At 39.0% G+C, this 19,659-nt stretch overlaps 1 protein-coding gene across 1 annotated transcript; it reads left to right on the top strand.

Annotated features, from left to right (window-relative positions):
- Positions 1-4,377: 4,377 nt before the first annotated feature.
- Positions 4,378-5,572, top strand: LOC107826813 (uncharacterized). The gene is made up of 2 exons (XM_016653846.1): positions 4,378-4,728; positions 5,276-5,572. The coding sequence occupies exons 1-2, from the start codon at positions 4,378-4,380 to the stop codon at positions 5,570-5,572; spliced, it is 648 nt and encodes a 215-aa protein (XP_016509332.1).
- Positions 5,573-19,659: the final 14,087 nt, after the last annotated feature.

Genomic DNA, 19,659 nt, shown 5'->3' with positions numbered 1-19,659 from the left:
GCCACTTCTACCTAGACATAGCTATAAATAGTGAGCTCAGTTATCATTGTAAACGATACGAATTTTCTGGCAAAACTCATACTATATTCTATACGAAACTTAATACAATCTTACTTTCTTGGTTTTTGATCTCATCATTACTGTGCCCGAAAACCTTGTTCCCGGAACTGTCATCTGCTGTTTCGTCTATATTTCAAGGCTAAATATTATACATTTTTTCGATTATTGAAAACCGTTTGATTGTAGTTTTTTTTAAAGGTTACAACAATTTGACAGAACGCGAATACAAGCGAGTGTATGCTAGAATAATGTTGAAAAATTAAAAGCTGTCGCGCATTCATTAATAAATTTATAAAATATTGGTGAATGAGTCTCTAGATGTCAAATTTCACTTTCCTCTTTCCTTTTGTATTAAACCTTCTCGTAAACTCTTATTTTTCCTCCTATTACTATTAACTAGCATGATTATTTTTTATTTTATGTACACTATAGATGGTACCAGTGCTTTTAATATATAGCTACGTATAAATATTAATCTATTTCAACATAGTATGTGTTTGTGTGTACATGTACAAGCTATTAGTAGTATGTATGTACTATTAAATTTAGTATTTGCTTTAATAATATTTTGAATAGTAATGGTTTTATTAATGTAGTATTAGTTTTATGAGTCTGTTATTTTATTTGTTCTTGGATATTTAGTTTGCTCTGAAGCTTAGTAGTAATCTTATTTCAAAGGTTGTTTTTTTATTTCAAAAAAAAAGAGAGATAAGAGAGCAAAAAAAGAGGAAAAAAACGTCTCATATCAGCCGTAGCCCACCAACAAACCAAAACCCCACTTGAATTCTCCAAATAGACCCCAAAACAAACCAACAAATTATATCGATTATTCCTCTGAGGGATTGGTCTTTAAATATTATCCTTTTTTTTTTACCTTGTAGCAAAAATAGGCTTCTTTTCATCGAGAATATCATAGTTCTTCAATATTGAAAGTTTGAAATTCTTGTTTGAGGGTAAAAACTGGTTAATAATTAACTATTGTCAAAATCCTATGAATATTGATAATCTGTGCTTATATTTTTAGTTCAAACACTGATTTAATAATTTATTTTAAAAAAATTTAAAACTTCAATTGATACTTGGAAAGTGTTGAAGAAATCAAAAGGATAAAGTGGATCTTCTTGATTTGATGTTATTTGACAAAATTGGTGATTGAGGATCGCTTATATTGATATTTGAAGATTTTGTTTCAAATTTGAGATCATCTAGAGCAGATTTGGGCCTTTGGGGTAGTTTAATCGAAATTGAAATTGCAATTTTAAAAAATACTTTGTTGAACAATACAAGAAAATTATGTCAATCGATTAGATTTTATTGAACAATTAATAGATGTATAAATTATAAATAGCACAAACTCATGTCAATCCGATAGAGTTTGATAAATAATTGAACAAGCACAAAATCATGCCAACTGTGTATTCTGAAAAACCTAACAAATATATCGAATGCAGATAACACAAAGTTATGTCCATATGATAGAGTTTGGTGAACAATTGAACAATCACAAAGTCATGCTAATCGGATAGAGTTTGCGAACAAGTAACGATATAGATAGAGTAAATATAACATAAATCCACCAATCCAATAAAGAAGTTCCTGACAAACAATGAGTATGTGTGTGTGCAGGGTCATTTTCTAAATACATTCAGAAATTTGAATAATATATAAAGACCAATCTCTTATAGGACTATTCCTGTCAATCACCCTACAAAACCAAAAACCAAAAACAAACCAAAAACCAAACCCTAAGACCATTTCTACTGCGGCCCACCAAAAAACTAAAGCCTCAAATTGTACTGTCATGAATTCTTTGAAAAGAAATTTTCAGAAACCACTATTGTTTATTGGTTATTAATTTGCTATAGCTATCATTTACTAAATTACTTCCTATAGCTATGTTTTTATTTGTTATAGAGTGTATTTGATATATTTAAGCTACTGTGTTCATGAATACAGTAGCAAAACTCGGCGGAAAACAAGGAAGTCCAGCTAAACATAGAATGTATTCATATGTATTCGCGAGCTGTATTCGTGAATACAATAACGTAAATCTGCAGAAAAAAGGCCCCTTCAGCTGTTTAAAAACGGTATGTGAATCAATTAACGCGATAGAATCCTAATATAACTCAACAAACTCAATTATAACACGCAAAATTTGTATTTCCAGTTATAGAAAAGATTCTCAGCCGAAAATACCGCCAAACAGAGCAATCTTCAAAGATTCAATCCATCATTTCTTTTTTGGTATCGTTCGTGAAATTTATGGCACGGTGATATTGTTCGAAATTCATACAAGTATATACAGAAATTTGATTTTACATATGGCAAGTTTAACCGTGCTACTGCATCATTCTGGCAAGTGGAATAGTGAGAATAACTATGTCGATTATTCGATTGATGGGATACTGATAAAGGAGTATGCGTCGTACAATGATTTGGTTGCTTCAATTTTGAAGCAACTTGCCATAGATTTGAGCTCAAAGTCAATTAAAATTGAATACAAAGTGGAAGAAAATTGCACGCCAATGAAAATACACAACGACATGGGTTACATGGTGTATGTAGAGTTGAAAAAAGAGAACAGCGAATTCGGGATGTATCCTTTATGTATAACAACAATGGACAAAGAAGTTGTAGCTGGAGGTAGTTTAGTTCAAGGCGACCTAATGCAAATAGACGAAGCAGATGGGGTGAGTAAATTTGATACAGTTGATACACTTGCTCTTGAGTCAGTCAATTCAGGTGAACCAATTGAGGTGTTCGAACTGGAAAGGGATTTGATTATTTCAAAACTAATCAAAGAGAGGTCATGGTTGGACAAGTATATAAGGATAAGGCCACATTGAAAGCGGTGATGGAGCATTATGCAATTGCAGAAAGGTTTCAATTCCGGGTTGATAGGTCTAATGCTATCAGGTTTGAGTGTTCTTAATTACAACCTGTTGAACAACATGTTTTATTTAATTGTATGGATATGTATTCTGAATTTTTGTATAATGTATTCATGGCAGAGTTTTTAAAAAACAGCATGTATAATATATGTATTTCATAATATATGATTTCCTTCGTTCTATTTTTCATGTATTAGTGTTTTTGTACTTGAGTTTTCTGAAACAATTATATCATGTATACATATGTAATATTGTATTCACATGTATATGAGTGTATTCTGTAATCATGTATACATATGTAACACTTTATTCATATGTATTCAAAAAAAAAAGTTATAGCATATTCAAAAAAACAAACATTGTATTTCATTGTATGTTTTCATATAAATAACTTTGTTGGCAAATGAAAATGCTGGGTATACGTAGACAAATTAGTTGTAGTTTCTGTTTATATTTTATATCCATACATAATTGATCGTATGTATTACATAAATGTATTTGCAGCTATACATTATTATGTATTTCAGAGGATTGTGAATCGAGATTTAAGGCTTCTAGCATTAACAAATCATAAATGTTCAAAGTGAAGGAGTTCAATGATAAGCATACATGTCCGTTGAAGGATAAGGTATATGAGCAACGTCAAGCAAGTAGTAGCCTTATTGGTGGTATGATTAGGTCCAAGTTTACTAATCATAAGAGAAAATACACCCCAAAGGATATAATTGATGATGTGAAATCAGACTTTGGTGTAGATGTTAGTTACATGTTGGCGTGGCGGGCTAAAGAAAATACAATGAACTTTTTGAGAGGTGAACCAGCTGATTCATACAATAAATTACCGGGGGTACTTAAATACACTGGATATGACATATCCTGGTTCGCATATTAGAATGGTAAAATCACCAAAAAATGAGTTCACGTATTTGTATATATCGTTGTATGCTTTTATAAAGGGGTTCGATCACTGTAGACCCATCGTGGTTGTGGATGGAAGCCACCTAAAATCGGCATACACAGGGACATTCATCTAGGCTAGCACGTTGGATGGTGCAAGTGAGTTTGTTAAAAAAAAATATATACAAATTATAATAAAATTTGTTAAGTTTACTGCCTAATACAAATTGAATGATATTTTTAAAATATGTATGCAATTGTATTTACAGGTCATATAATGCCACTAGCAAATGGTGTTGTTTATTCAGAGAACGATGCTGCTTAGTCATGGTTCTTTGAGCAATTCAAGGAAGCATATGGTGAGAGGGAAAACATGTGCATCGTTTCAGATAGGAATGAGAGCATCATCAAATCCGTATCAAGAGTGTATCCTACGGTACCCCATTTTGCTTGTATATGGCATCTATGGAACAACGTATATAAGAAATTCAAAAAGAGTCATTCAAAGTTGAGCAAGATATACTTCTCAATGGCAAAAGCATATACTCAGGATGAATTTGATAGTCGAATGGAAAAGGTGGAGAAGGTAGATATTCGAGTGAAAGAATACTTGGAATTAGCTGGATACGAAAAGTGGGCTAGGTTGTATGCACCTGTTAACCGAGGATGGACCATGACGTCAAATATTGCTGAATCAATCAATGCCGCACTTTTATCAGCAAGAGAATTGCCAATATACGACTTCCTAGAAGAAGTTAGAAAAATGTTTGGACGTTGGAATTGCAGCAATCGGAAAGAAGCTCCACACACGTACACAATACTTGGGAAAAAATACCAGGAGATGCTTACTTTGAATGAGGCAATGTCTACACGTATGACTGTAAGTTTTTTTTTGCTTTATGTCCTTGCATCATGTATTTAGGCCTGGTATAACATGTATTTATTTCTGATACAATTTTTACTATTAACATACTGCATGCTCATTGTATTATAGCACTTGTGCATGTATTCTGTTTTATGAAACGGTTTTAAAAACTGGTTATTATATGTATACATTACTTGTTTATACATTTGTATTTCATTAGGTGTATTCAATGGTTTTGTTTCAAATTAGATGCATTTCCTAGCAGATATACTATATTTTAATGTATATCACTGTATTCCTCAGTTAAATGTGTTCATCTTTAATAGTCAGTCTAAATATAGTCTGTATTCCGCTGTATTCCATATATTTCACTGTATGTCATTGTATTTCATACATACATATATTATATTTAGATTTCTGAAAGTTTAATATTTGTTGACATGCTGCATATTTAAACTTTTTTTTATTGTATACATGTATAATGTATTTAATACGTTTATTCTTTGAGATATATATAACTTTTTATAAATGTCCAAAACTTATATTTATCTGTTTAATGTAGGTTGTACCATCCACTGAGCACTTGCATATGGTGAATGATGAAGGAAGACATTACACCGTTTGCCTTCTAGAGAAAAAGTGCAGTTGTGGGCGGTTCCAAGTTGATGAATTACCATGCCCACATGCTTGGGCTATCTTGAAAAGCAAGTTTCTAATGCCAGAAGATTATTGCTCGGACTATTACAAATCAAAGTCTGTTGTAATGACATACGAGGTGTTAGTGTATCCGCTGCCTGACCGAAATGAATGGAATATACCAGCACATATATCAGAGAAAGTTGTCTTACCACCCAAATAGAAAAGACCTCCTGGAAGGCCAAAGAAGAAGCGTGATAAGCCGTTCATTGAATTGTTGCAGAAGAAAAATCAACATTCGTGTAGTATATGCGGGAAGGGAGGACATAATAAGCGTACTTGTAGAAATGCTCCACGTAGGAATTAGTTCATGTTCTGATTTCAATTACTGCAATAACGATATGTCATAGATTTCTTCAAATTTTATATTACATATTGATTTATTGCTGTATTGGATTCTTGCATGATGAATTATTTTAGTACAATTTAGTAAAAATATTTTTTAGTAAACTGCTGAATACATACTGCAGATATATTTGAATATATATATATATATATATATATATATATATATATATATATATATATATATATATATATATATATATATATATATATATACATACTGCAGATATATTTGAATACATATATACATCTGCTGAATACATATGAATATATAATGCTAAATATATAGTGCAATACATATGAATACATACTGCAGATATATTTAAATACATATATACATCTGCTCAATACATACGAATAGATACTGCTGAATATATACTGCTGGACAAAATAGTGAAATAAAGTTGAATACATATATACATCTGAATACATAAATTATATTAATAACTAATATGTATATACTTGAATACATGTATCAAACTTCTAAATATATTTGAATACATATATACATATGTTGAATATATATGAATACATAATGCTGAATATATAGTGCAATACATATGAATACATACTGCAGATATATTTGAAATACATATATACATCTGTTGAATACATATGAATATATACTGCTGGACAAAACAGTGAAACAAAGTGAAGCTTTGAAATAATATAATTACATTGAATACAGTTAAATACAGTGAACTTATTGAAAAAGTAGGAAAAACGAAAGATAGTGAATACAGTGAAATACATGGAATACAGTGAGATACAGTGAATACAATGAAAATAAACAGTATACATATCTAATATTTATTTTTAAAAAAACATAGAAAAAAATAAACACAGTGAATACAATGCATAAAGTGAATACATGACTTGTAATACAAATTTACCGCTGAACATATATTGAAATAACTTAATTGTTATTAATAAAAAATTCATCTGAATACATATATAATAGTAATTAAAAAAAAAAGAATACATACTGAAAATACACTGAATAAATGCTGCTGGAAACTTATTGAGGGAATTAAGTGAAACACAGTGAAGCTTTAGATAAAGTGATACAGAAAAAATCGATATCAGTTAACAACTTAACTTAAAGGAAGTTATATATTCCTTCATCAACATCATAAAGACAAAAAAGACATTCATGTATTCTAAAAATAAAAAGGTTGAGTAAAACCATCATATATTATGTAATAAGCTTCAAAAACTATTCTCACAGAAGACTGTTTGTAACGACCTGACTTGTCGTTTTAAGAATTAACGCCCCCTTCAGTGACTTAAGGTCTCGAGAAGTTTCGCAATATGTATTATGACCCGCGGATGTGGTCGAGTTTGATTTAGTGAAGATTTGGAATTTAATCAAAAGAACAATCCTTATTTAAAAGCTTAAATGGAAAGAGTTGACCGGAGAGTTGACTTTTGAGCAAACGACTCTGGAATAGAATTTTGATGATGTCAATAGCTCCGTATGGTAAATTTAGACTTAGGAGCGTGTCCGAATTTTTTTTGGAGGTATGTAAAGGAATTTGGCATGAAATGGCGAAAGATGAATTTTTGAGAAGTTTGACCGGGGGTTGACTTTTTGATATCGGGGTCGGAATCTGATTCTGAAAATTTGAATACCTCCGTTATGTCATCTATGACTTGTGTGCAAAATTTGAAGTCATTCCGGATTGATTTGATGTGTTTCGGCACAAGATATCGAATTTAAAAGTTTAAAGTTCATAGATTTTGATTTGAGGTGTGATTCATCGTTTTGATGTGGTTTGATATGATTTGAGAACTTGACTAAGTTCGTATGATGTATTAAGACTTGTTGGTAGGTTTGGTTGAGGTCCCGAGGGGCTCGGGCGTGTTTCGGATTGATTTCAGACCATTTTCCCTTCATTTTCCACTGTTGTATTCTGCTGATATCTGGTGCCTCAATCCTTCATCGCGTTCGCCTGGCAAGAGTCGTGAACACGTAGTACATTTGGATGGCAGTAAAATTTTCTTCACCGTGTTCGCGTACGAGTGATCGCGTTCGCGAAGAGGAGTTGGGAAAGTTGGCAAAATTAACTCTTCGCGTTCGCGAAGGGTGGACAGGAGGTGCATCGCGAACGCGAGAAGTGTTACGCGTTCATGAAGAAGAAATGAAGCAGCTGGGGACCATAGGCGTTTGGCTTTCGCATTCGTGTGGTGTGGGTCGCGTTCGCGAAGAGAGGGGACAACAAACCTTCGCGTTCGCGAAGTTGGGTCGCGTTCGCGAAGAGAGGGGACAACAAACCTTCGCGTTCGCGAGGCTTATGTCGCATTCGCGAAGGGTTAAAATCTGGGCAGTTAAGTTTGTGCTTCGCGAACGCGAAGCATTGGTCGCGAACGCGAAGCATTGGTCGCGAACGCGTAGAAGGCCTATCTGGGCAGAATTAAAAGTCCCAAAAATGGGGGTTTGAGCTCATAACACAAAATCAAATTGGGAGCTCGGTAGATGAAGATTTTTTGAGAGATTCTTGCGTGGGTGTTTGGGGGAAAGTGATTCTTATCCAGTTTTGATTAATTTCCATGATTATGCCTTTGAATCCATCATTTAATTCGGATTTTAATGGAGGAAAATCAAGATTTTTGTAAAATCTTCTAGAAACGAAAATTTAAGATTTAGAGGTCGAGTTTTTATTGGAATTTGATAAAATTGGTATGGTTGAACTCGTATCGGAATGGATGTTCGGATTTCATAAAAATTTTATCGGGTTCCGAGGGGCGAGCCCCACGTTGACTTTTGTTGACTTTTTAGAATAAATTTTTAAGTCGACGTATTATTATTCGTAATTGTTTCCGATGAATTTTAATGAAGTTATGCAATTAATTTGGATAGATTTGAGCTGTCCGGAGGTCAATTCAAGCAAGAAGACGATTTTGAAATATCGACATAACTTCAAAAAGGTAAGTGTCTTGCCTAACCTCGTGTGGAAAAATTACTTCCTTAGGCATCGAGTCTTATGTGCCATTTGTGAAATGTGAAAAGCCGTGTACACGAGATGACGAGTACGTACTCGGGCTTATATGTGCAAAATTCATTGAGATAAAGTCTTAGGCATATTGTGCAGTAAATTAGATAATTGTTGGTATATATTTAATCATCTATTTGTCGTGCCTAAATCCTTGTTGTTGAATCTGTTGTTATATGACAATTTGATGTGATTGTTACTTGATTATTTATGTAAATCCGTGAATTTGTTGGTTTGATAATGTAACGACCCGGTCGGTCATTTCGAGAGTTATAGCCCCGTTTTATCTATTTTTACTTCTTTTTGTGTTATTCAGCTATATTATGTTATATCAGGTTAGTTGGTTTGGGACCAAAGTGGTTTTAGAGTGAATTGAGATACTTAGTATCTTAAGTTGGAAAAAGTCAACCGAATATTGACCTATATGTAAATGATCTCGGATTTGAATTTCGATGGTTCCGTTAGATCCGTTAGGTAATTTTGGACTTAGAAATACGTCCAGAATGTGATTTGGAGATCCGTGGTAGAATTAGGCTTGAATTGGCGAAATTGGAAATTTGGCGATTTCGGTCGGCAGTGGAAAATTTGACATCGGGGTCGGAATGGAATTCCGGAAGTTGGATTAGGTTCATAGTGTCATTTGTGATGTGTGTACAAAATTTGAGGTCATTCGGACATGGTTTGGTTGGTTTCGGCATCGGTTGCCGAATTTGGAAATTTAGAAGTTCTTCGGCTTGAATCCGAGGGTAATTTGATGATTTGATGTTGTTTTGAGTGATTCGAAGGTTCTACTAAGTTGGTATCTTGATATATGACTTGTTGGTATTTTTGGTTGATGTCCCGAGGGCCTCGGGGTGATTCTGGGTGGTTAACGGAATTGTCAAAGTTGGAATTTGCAGCTGGAGCTGCTGCTTCTGCTATTTCCGCACCCGCGGAAGGAAGAGTTGCAGGTGGGAGGCCACTGGTGCGCGTGGGGAGTGCTCAAGTGCGGGCAACGCTAGGCTAGGTAGGATGTGCAGATGCGAGTTGGAGGTCGCATCTGCGAGCCCGCAGGTGCGAAACCTGGGGCGCAGATGCGGAAAAAGAAAATGCTGGGCAGGCTTCGCAGAAGCGGAGGAAACGCGCAGGTGCGCCTTCGCAGGTGCGATGGGTTTGCCACAGATGCGGAGTCTGGGCGTGTAAGTGAGTTGCGCAGGTGTGGCTCCTTGGACCGCAGGTGCGGTCACGCGGGTGCGAGAAAATGGCCGCAGGTGCGAGATGCCTGGGCAGAAGTTATATAGGAACACTTCGCGAATTTTTGAGCATTCTTCACGATTTCTATTCGGATTTGGAGATTTTTGGAGAGTTTTGAAGAGGGAATCAAGGGGGTTTTCATTGAGGTAAGTTACTTGAGCCTAATACTCGTATATATGGTGATTTTCCTGTTGTTTAATCATGTAATTAGTGAAAATATGGGGTTAGGGCTTGGAATATTTGGAGAGTAATTTAAGGATTTGAAGGACCAAACAATGTCAGATTTTGATGAATTTGGTATGGTTAGACTCGTGAGTGAATGAGCTTTCTAGTTTTGTGAATTTTGTCAGATTTTGAGACGTGGGCCGGGAGGCCGGGTTTGAGCCAATTTCGAATTTTGGTCTAATTTTGTAGCTTTTCTTGTGGAATTCATTCCATTAGTGTATATTGATGGTATTGTACTGATTATGAATAGATTTGGAATATTTGGAGGCCGATTCCAGAGGCAAGAGCATTGTAGGGTAGAGATTTGACCGGTTTGAGGTAAGTAACGATTGTAAATCTAGTCCTGAGGGTATGAAAACCCGAATTTTGTATCATTCTACTATTTTTAGTGATGCGCATGCTAGGTGACGGGCGTGTGGGCGTGCACTGTTGGAGATTGTGACTTGGTCCGTCCCGTAGCAATTGTAAAGTTGCATACTTTGTTGAAACTATATGATACTTATATGTTTTCGAAAGAGTTTCTGTAAATTGGGCTGAATGCCATGTTTGGGCCTTGCGCCAGTGCTGTTTGGACCCTTAGGGGCTTTTTCTTACTATAGTCTCATTGTTTTAGATTGAAAATATACACTCAGTCATGTTTATACTTGTTTACCGCATAACTTAGTTTTATGACTCTATTTTGATGCATATAAATATTTTGCGCCGAATGCCCTGTTTTACTGAAATGCCCGAGTGGCTTGAGAGGTTTATGACTGAGTGCAGCCGAGGGCCTGATTGTGAGGATGAGTGTGGATCGGGGCTTCCCGCCTGCAGCATACATTATTATTATAGCATGTAAGTTGTCCGTACAGCACGTGAGTTGTCCGTGCAGATTATAGTGCTTGGGCTGAAGGAGCCCCTCCGGAGTCTGTACACACCCCCAGTGAGCGCAAGTACCTACTGAGTGCGAGTGCCGAGTGCTGAGTGACTGGGAGGTATGAGTGATTATGAGGTATGCCCGAGTGGCAAGAGTGATTATGAGGTATGCTCGAGTGGAACGAGTGACTGTGAGGTTTGCCCGAGGGACTGTATATGAGTGATGTTTTGCCTGAGGGGCTGTTTATGATTTCATCATTTTGCTCACCTTTGCATTTTTCCTCTGTCTGAAAACTGTTGAAAAATATCTTTAAATGATTTTTACTGGAACTGGGTTAAACGAGATGTTTTGATTCAAATCCTGATTTTAAAAGCATGTGGTATTTTACTGAGATTTCCCGATATGAATGTTATATGATTTATTGCTAGTCACTACTGCTCAGTCTTTATTTATTGTTGTTACTTACTGAGTTAGCGTACTCATGTTACTTGCTGCACCTTGTGTGCAGATTTAGGTGTAGCTGGACACGGTAGCAGTTATAGATTGTTCTAGTTGCAGATTTTCTTGGAGATAGCAAGGTAGCTGTTTGGCGATCGCAACCCCTGCTCTTCTCCCTCATATCTTCCTCTAGTGGTATTTAGCTATTTTTCCAGGCTAAGTTAGCCTCGATATTGTTAGACAAATTGTAGTAGATGCTCATGAATAGTGACACCCCGATGTCAGGCTTTTCTTTTCGCACTTTTATTTTGATTTGAACTCATTTACGAAGGTTTTTATGTTAAATGACATTGAAATTATCTTTGAAATAAAAATATCGGTTTGTTTTGGAAATGAGTCGGCTTGCCTAGTTCCGCGATAGGCGCCATCACGACAGGGGTTAGTTTGGGTCGTGACTGATAATTATTGGAATTTAATTTCATTATGGATTTTTCCTCTGCAAATAATTAATTAAATGAGCTTAAGAAGAAGTGTTTATATAATTATATAAATTTGGATTAATGAAGGCTTTGCTTTATGCTGAATAATTTCTATCTCTATTGATTTGTTTTTGTGGTGTTATATACATTGCGTGGAGTCTTCGACTATTTATATTTTGTTGTGAAATTAATTGATTTGATTGTATCTTTGGAATTTGGTTGTGGCAATAAGAGCGATAAGGGTGGCTATTGATATTGTCAGGGCGGAGGGATAAGGGTGGCTATTGATATTATCAGGGCAGAGGGATAAGGGTAGCTATTATAGGAGTGATAAGGGAGACTATAAGAGAGATAAGGGTGGCTATTGTCAGGGATGATATGTGATGATGTGGAGTGGTTGCATTGGTGATGTTATATGATGTTGTGATTTTTCTTGTATTTATTTTTATACCTTGTGCAATTTGTCTTATTGTTGGTAAATTGAAAATAGTCTGATTTATGTTGAAATTGGGAGTCTGTGGCTATTGCCAGGAGAATTATGAAAAGAAATGTGGGCACGAGGTGCTATAAATAAATAATGATGATATTGGCACGTGAATTATCCGTGAAGTTGAGATATGAAACGTGGGTATGAAGTGCCGGGGAAAATATAATGATTTTATTATTGGCACGTGTGTCATGACCCAAATTAACCTTCCGTAAGGTGTCGTGATGGCACCTAGTCTTTATGACTAGGTAAGCCTAATATTACGAAAAATGTAAAGAAAACACAACATCTTAAAGATAAACAGCATATTGTGAATAGCCAAAAGTAGTACCACTCGGCATATATAAAATAATTTCCCAAGACCCGGAATATCACTAAGTCACAAGCTGCTATAATCTATGTAGCTCTATACAAAAGTCTGAAGATAATAAAGAAAGTCTCTAGGCAAGGGAGTAGAAGGGGACTCCGAAGATCTGCGGACGCAAGCAGAAGTACCTTGAAGTCTCCTAGAATCAGCAGCACGCACTAACCCCAAGGCTGATAGCTCGTACCTGGATCTGCACACGAAAACATGTGCAGGAAAGGGCATGAGTACACCACAATGGTACCCAGTAAGTGCCAAGCCTAACCTCGATCGAGTAGAAATAAGGTCAGGTCAAGGCCCTACCGGAGTAAATATAATAAATTAAACAATAAAAGATATAAGTAAAATTTACGGTAACACAGTTAAAGAAATTCTCAAAAATTTAACAGTTAAGGGAGCCCCCGGCTCAGAACAAAGTAAACACAATGGGGAATCTCCCGGGATACCGTCCCGTGGTTCTGAATGAATATGCAGTACAGGGGAATCTCCCGAAATACGTCCGCAGTCCCAAAGTAATTATGCAATGCTGGGGGATCTCCCGGAATACGTCCGTAGTCCCAAAGTAAATATGCAGTGCTGGGGGATCTCCCGGAATACATCCGTAGTCCCAATTTAGATATGCAATACAATATAAAATGACAGGTGTGGCCTTGAATTATACAGTTTACACTAATCACATATAAGGAAAACAGGGATTTAACTAAGCATGGCGCACAAAATGTCAAATGGACTGTTAAAACACGTAAGCATGCCTTTTTAGTCTAAACAAAACAATTAAACATATTGGTGCGATTTAATAAGAGAAACAATTTATGATTTAAAAGGATAAATAGGATTTTTGAAATAACAACCCGTGTACGTACTCGTCACCTCAAGTACACGGCGCCCACATACCAAATAATATCAAGATATCCCGAGGGGAAAGTTTTCAACACAAAGTTAGGCAAGCCACTTATCTCGAACCGCTCAAATCAACTCAATATCACGTTCTTGCCACGAGTATCTGCCTCCAAATGGCCCGAATCTATTCAAATTAATTGCATAATGTAAATATAACTACAAGTAAATAATTTAACTAATTAATTCGAAGCTAAGGCGTGAAATTAGGAAAAACGCCCAAAAAGTCTCCCCGGGCCCATGTCTCAGAATCGGGTAAAAATTATAAATTGTGAACATCTATTCACTCACGAGTCTAACCATATCAAATTTACTAAAATCCGACACCATTTGGTCCTTTAAATCCACAAATCAAACTTCCAAATTCCTAGCCTCCAACTTCCAATTTCCACCTTAAATATACACTAACTAGGTGGAAAAATTCATGGAAAAGCAAGATTATTGATCAAAAATAGGCACAATGGACTTACCTCAAGAAATGCCTCGAAAATGCTCTCATAAATTGCCTAAAACGAGTTTGCAAAGTCAAAAATAACAAAAATCGCAAAGCCCTTCGGTTTTAACCACTGCCCAGGTATTTCTGCACCTGCGGAACCTGGGCTCGCACCTGCGGGTGCGCTTGTGCGGGAAAAGTGCGCATCTGCGCAATTCACTTGCCCTCTGCCTTCGCACCTGCGACGAAAGGGCCGCACCTGTGCGTGTGCACCTGCGGAAATCCCTTTCGCTTCTGCGTAACTTGCGCACTTGCGAATGGTCTTGCGCATTTGCGGGTTTCGTAGATGCGGACTTTTCCCACGCACCTGCGACCCCTGACCAATCCAGCCAACTCCGCTTCTGCGCCAATTTTCTCGCACATGCGGGCATCCTTGCGCAGGTGTGATTACAGCAGAACCACTAAAAACACCTGATTTTTCCTAAGTCCAAATTCATTCCATTAAGCATCCGAAACACACCCGAGGCCCCTGGGACCTCAACCAAACATACCAACCAATCCTAAAACACCATACAAACTTAGTCGAGCCTTCAAACCACATCGAATAACAAAAAAATCATGAATTAAGCACGGATTCAAGCCTAAGAATTTAAAATTTTCTAAATTCTACAAACGACGCCGAACCACATCAAATCTAGTCCAAATGACCTCAAATTTTACACACAGGTCACAAATGACATTATGAACCTACAACCACTTTTGGAATTCCATTCCGAACTCGATATCAAAATTTCCACTATCGGCCGAAATTGCCGAAAAACTAACTTTCGTCAATTCAAGCCTAAATATACTACATGCCTCCAAAACATATTCCGGATGCGCTCCTAACCCCAAAATCAGTCAACGGAGCTAACGGAGTAGACAGAATTCCATTCCGGATCCGTCTTTATATAGTTCCAACTACGGTCTAAATTCTAAGGCTTAAACTCACAACTAGGGACTTAGTGTCCCAAAACTCTCTAAATTTCATAACCAATCACTCCGGCAAGTAACAATAGTGGAAACAAACGTGAGAAAAATAGTTATTAGGGGATCGGGGTTCTAATTCTCAAAATGACCATCCGGGTCGTTACATCCTCCCTTTCTTAAAATAATCGTTCGTCCTCGAACGAGTATAAAGACATACCTGAAACTGTGAAAAGATGAGGGTACTGGCTGCCGATATCCTGCTCGGTCTCCCAAGTCGCCTCCTCGACCGGCTGAACTCTCCACTGGACCTTTACTGAAGCAATATTCTTTGACCTGAGCTTTCTGACCCGCCTGTCCAAAATGGCTACTGGCTCCTCAACATAAGATAGATCTTTTTCCAACTAGACTGAGCTGAAATCCAATACATGAGTCGGATCACCGTGATACTTCTGGAGCATAGACACGTGGAATACCGTGTGAAATCCTGCTAGGCTAGGAGGCAAGGCAAGCTCATAAGCAACCTCCCCAACTCGCCGCAATATCTCAAAAGGATCGATGAACTTCGGGTTCAGCTTGCCCTTCTTCCCGAACCTCATGACACCCTTCATAGGCGATACCCGAAGCAAGACCCGCTCACCAACCATAAATGCCAAATCACGAACCTTACGGTGTGCATAACTCTTCTGCCTGGACTGGGCTGTGCGAAGTCTCTCCTGAATCACCTTCACCTTATCCAGGGCATCCTGGACCAAATCTGTACCCAACAATCGGGCCTCGCCCGGCTCAAACCATCCCACTGAGGACCGGCATCACCTACCATACAAAGCCTCATACGGTGCCATCTGAATGATGGACTGGTAACTGTTGTTGTAGGCAAATTCTGCAAGTGGCAAGTATTGGTCCCATGACCCTCCGAAATCCATCACACAGGCACATAGCATATCCTCAAGAATCTAAATCGTGCGCTCGGACTGCCCGTCCGTCTGAGGGTGAAAGGCTATGCTCAACTCCACCCTAGTACCCAACTCCTGCTGTACAACTCTCCAAAACCGTGATGTGAACTATGTACCTCTATCTGAAATGATGGATACTGGAATACCATGAAGGCGGACAATCTCTATGATATAAATCAGAAGAATAAGTGGTCAACACTAGAATAAAATGAGCTGACTTGGTTAGCCGATCCACGATCACCCAGATAGCATCGAACCTTCTCAAAGTTCGTGGAAGTCCAACTACAAAGTCCATGGTGATCCGCTCCCACTTCCACTTTGGGATCTCTAACCTCTGAAGTAACCCACCCGACCTCTGGTGCTCATATTTGACCTACTGACAGTTGAGACACTTGGCCACAAACCTAACTATATCCTTCTTCATCCTCCTCCACCAGTAGTGCTGTCTCAAATCCTGGTACATCTTCGCGGCACCAGGATGAATGGAGTACCGCAAGCTGTGGGCCTCCTCGAGAATCAACTCCCGAAGCCCATCTACATTGGGCACACAAATCCGGCCCTGCATACTCATCACACCGTCATCACCAATAGTCACATATCTGGCATCACCTCGCCGAACCCTGTCCTGAAGAACTAGAAGATGAGGATCATCATACTGGCGCTCCCTGATACTATCATAAAGAGAAGACCGAGCAACCATATAAGCTAATACCCGGTTAGGCTCTGAAATATCCAATCTCACGAACTGACTGGCTAAGGCCTGAACATCCAAGGCTAAGGGCCTCTCACCTGCCGGAAGATATGCCAAACTCCCCAAACTCTCTGCCCGGCGACTCAAGGCGTCGGCCACTATATTGGCCTTCCCCGGGTGGTATAATATAGTGATATCATAGTTTTTAGTAGCTCCAACCACCTCCACTGATGCAAATTAAGTTCCTTCTGCCTGAACAAGTACTGTAAACTTCGGTGATCAGTGTAAATCTCATAGGGAACACCGTACAAATAATGATGCCAGATCTTCAGAGCGTGAACAATAGCTGCTAACTCAAGATCATGCACCGGATAATTCTTCTCATATACCTTTAACTGTCTAGACGCGTAGGCAATCACCCTACCGTCCTTCATCAATACCGCTCCAAGGCCAATCCTCGAGGCATCACAATAGACAGTGTAGGACCCCGAACCTGTAGGCAACACTAATACTGGGCTGTAGTCAAAGCTGTCTTGAGCTTCTGAAAGCTCTGCTCACACTCCTCGGTCCACCTGAACGGAGCACCCTTCTAGGTCAGCCTGGTCATAGGTGCTGCAATGGATGAAAATCCCTCCACAAAGCGACTGTAATACCCCGCCAAACCAAGGAAACTGCGGATCTCCGTAGCTGATGACGGTCTAGGCCAACTCTGCACTGCCTCCACCTTCTTCGGATCTACCTTTATCCCATCACAAGACACTATGTGGCCCAAGAATGCCACTGAATCAAGCCAGAATTCACACTTAGAAAATTTTGCATACAACCTTTTCTCCCTCAAAGTCTGAAGCACGGTCCTCAGGTGCTGCTCATGATCTTCCCAAGACCGGTAATATACCATGATGTCATCAATAAACACAATGACGAAGGAATCAAGATAAGGCCAGAATATATTATGCATCAAATGCATAAAGGCTGATGGGGCATTGGTCAACCCAAATGACATGACAAGAAACTCATAGTGACCATATCTGGTCTTGAAAGCAGTCTTCGGGATATCCGGCTCCCGAATCTTCAACTGATGATAGCTAGAACGCAAGTCAATCTTGGAAAACACCCTGGCATGCTGTAACTAATCAAATAAATCATCGATGCGAGGTAAAGGATACCTGCTCTTCACTGTAACCTTGTTCAACTGCCGATAATCAATACACATACGCATAGAACCATCCTTCTTCTTCATAAATAAGACCGGAGCACCCCAAGGTGATACACTGGGCCTGATGAAACCCTTATCAAGCAACTCCTACAACTGCTCCTTCAACTCAGGAGGAGCCATACGGTAGGGAGGAATAGAAATGGGCTGAGCGCTTGAAAATAAATCAATGCCAAAATCAATATCTCTGTCAGGTGGCATGCCCGAAAGATCAGCTGGAAACACATCTGGAAAGTCCCTCACTACTGGAACTGACTCGACTGTAGGGGTATCAATACTGACATCTCTAACATAGGCCAAATACGCATCACACCCCTTCTCAACAATTCGCTGAGCCTTAAGAAATGAGATGACCCTACGAGTATACTCTAAGGTACCTCTCCACTCTAATCTCGGCCAGCTTGGCATAGCCAGCATCACAGTCTTAGTGTGACAATCAAGAATAGCATAATGAGGCGACAACCAGTCCATGCCCAAGATAACATCAAAATCTACCATACTGAGTAATAACAAATCAGCTCTGGTCTCAAAACCACTAAGAGCAATCAAACACGACTGATATACGTGGTCCACAATGAGAGAATCTCCGACGGGAGTAGATACATAAATAGGGGAACTCAAAGAATCCCGAGATATCCCCAAATGTGGAGAAAAATAAGAAGACACATATGAATACGTAGATCCTGGGTCAAATAATACTGATGCATCCCTATGATAGACAGGGACGATACTTGTGATGACTGAATCTGAAGCAACGGCCTCTGAACGGGCTGGAAGGGCATAGTACCTGGCCTGACCTCCCCCTCTAGGGCAACCTCGACCTCCCTGACCTCCACCTCGAGCTGGCTGAGGAGATGGGGTGGCAGCTGGTGCTGGAAGAATGCTTGGAGGACCCGGTGGAGCACGTAGAGGCTGATAAGTCTATGGAGGTGCACCCCTCCTAGCTCCGGGGCAATCTTTAACCAGGTGATGAGTGTCACCACACTCAAAACAACCTCTCGGGGGACGCGGCGGCTGAGACTGACTCGGACCTGGCCTGCTGGACTGGCCGGTGATAGCACCTTGAGTAGGAGGCATACTGGATACTGGCGGTGCATAATAGGGCTCCTGAGGTCTAGGAGAAGCTGGAACACCGCTGGCTGCTGGAAGAGCTGAATGAACAGGGCGACTTACAAAACCCCTACCATAGCGTGTTGCTGGTGCACGAGCTCCTGAATAATGACCAGTCTCTTGAGACCTCTTGGCCTCTCTCTCCTCTCTGTCCCGGGCAAACATGCCCTCCACTCTCCTGGCAATGCTCACTGCCTACTGATAGGTGGAGTCCCTCAATGAAGCGACGGACCCTCTCTCTGACTGTAGCAACCATAGCCGGTGCATGGCGAGCTAACTCACTAAAATAGACTGCATATTCCGACACAGTCATAGCACCTGACGCAGTTGCTCAAACTCTGCGTGCCAAGCTTCCCTAAGGCTCTGAAGAACATACTCACACAAGAACATCTCTGAAAACTAAGTCCAAGTGAGTGAGGCTGCCTCGTCTGGACTACTCAGTTCAGAGGCACGCCATTACTGATATGTTGCTCCCCTCAGCTGGAAAGCGATGAAAGAAACCCCACTCGTCTCCACAATGCCCATAGTGCAGAGAATACAATGACACTCCTCAAGAAAACCCAG

Source organism: Nicotiana tabacum, chromosome 23 (assembly GCF_000715075.1).
Source record: "Nicotiana tabacum cultivar K326 chromosome 23, ASM71507v2, whole genome shotgun sequence".
Classification (NCBI taxonomy): domain Eukaryota; kingdom Viridiplantae; phylum Streptophyta; class Magnoliopsida; order Solanales; family Solanaceae; genus Nicotiana; species Nicotiana tabacum.
Note: the sequence above shows the minus strand (reverse complement) of the source record. Positions and strands in the feature narration are given on the sequence as shown.

Bases quoted from the DNA above. Each gene is read 5' to 3' on its own strand.
- LOC107826813 (XM_016653846.1), top strand. From the start codon at position 4,378: ATGGCAAAAGCATATACTCAGGATGAATTTGATAGTCGAATGGAAAAG. The intron at 4,729-5,275 runs GTAAGTTTTTTT...TGTTTAATGTAG, and splicing joins CAATGTCTACACGTATGACT to GTTGTACCATCCACTGAGCA.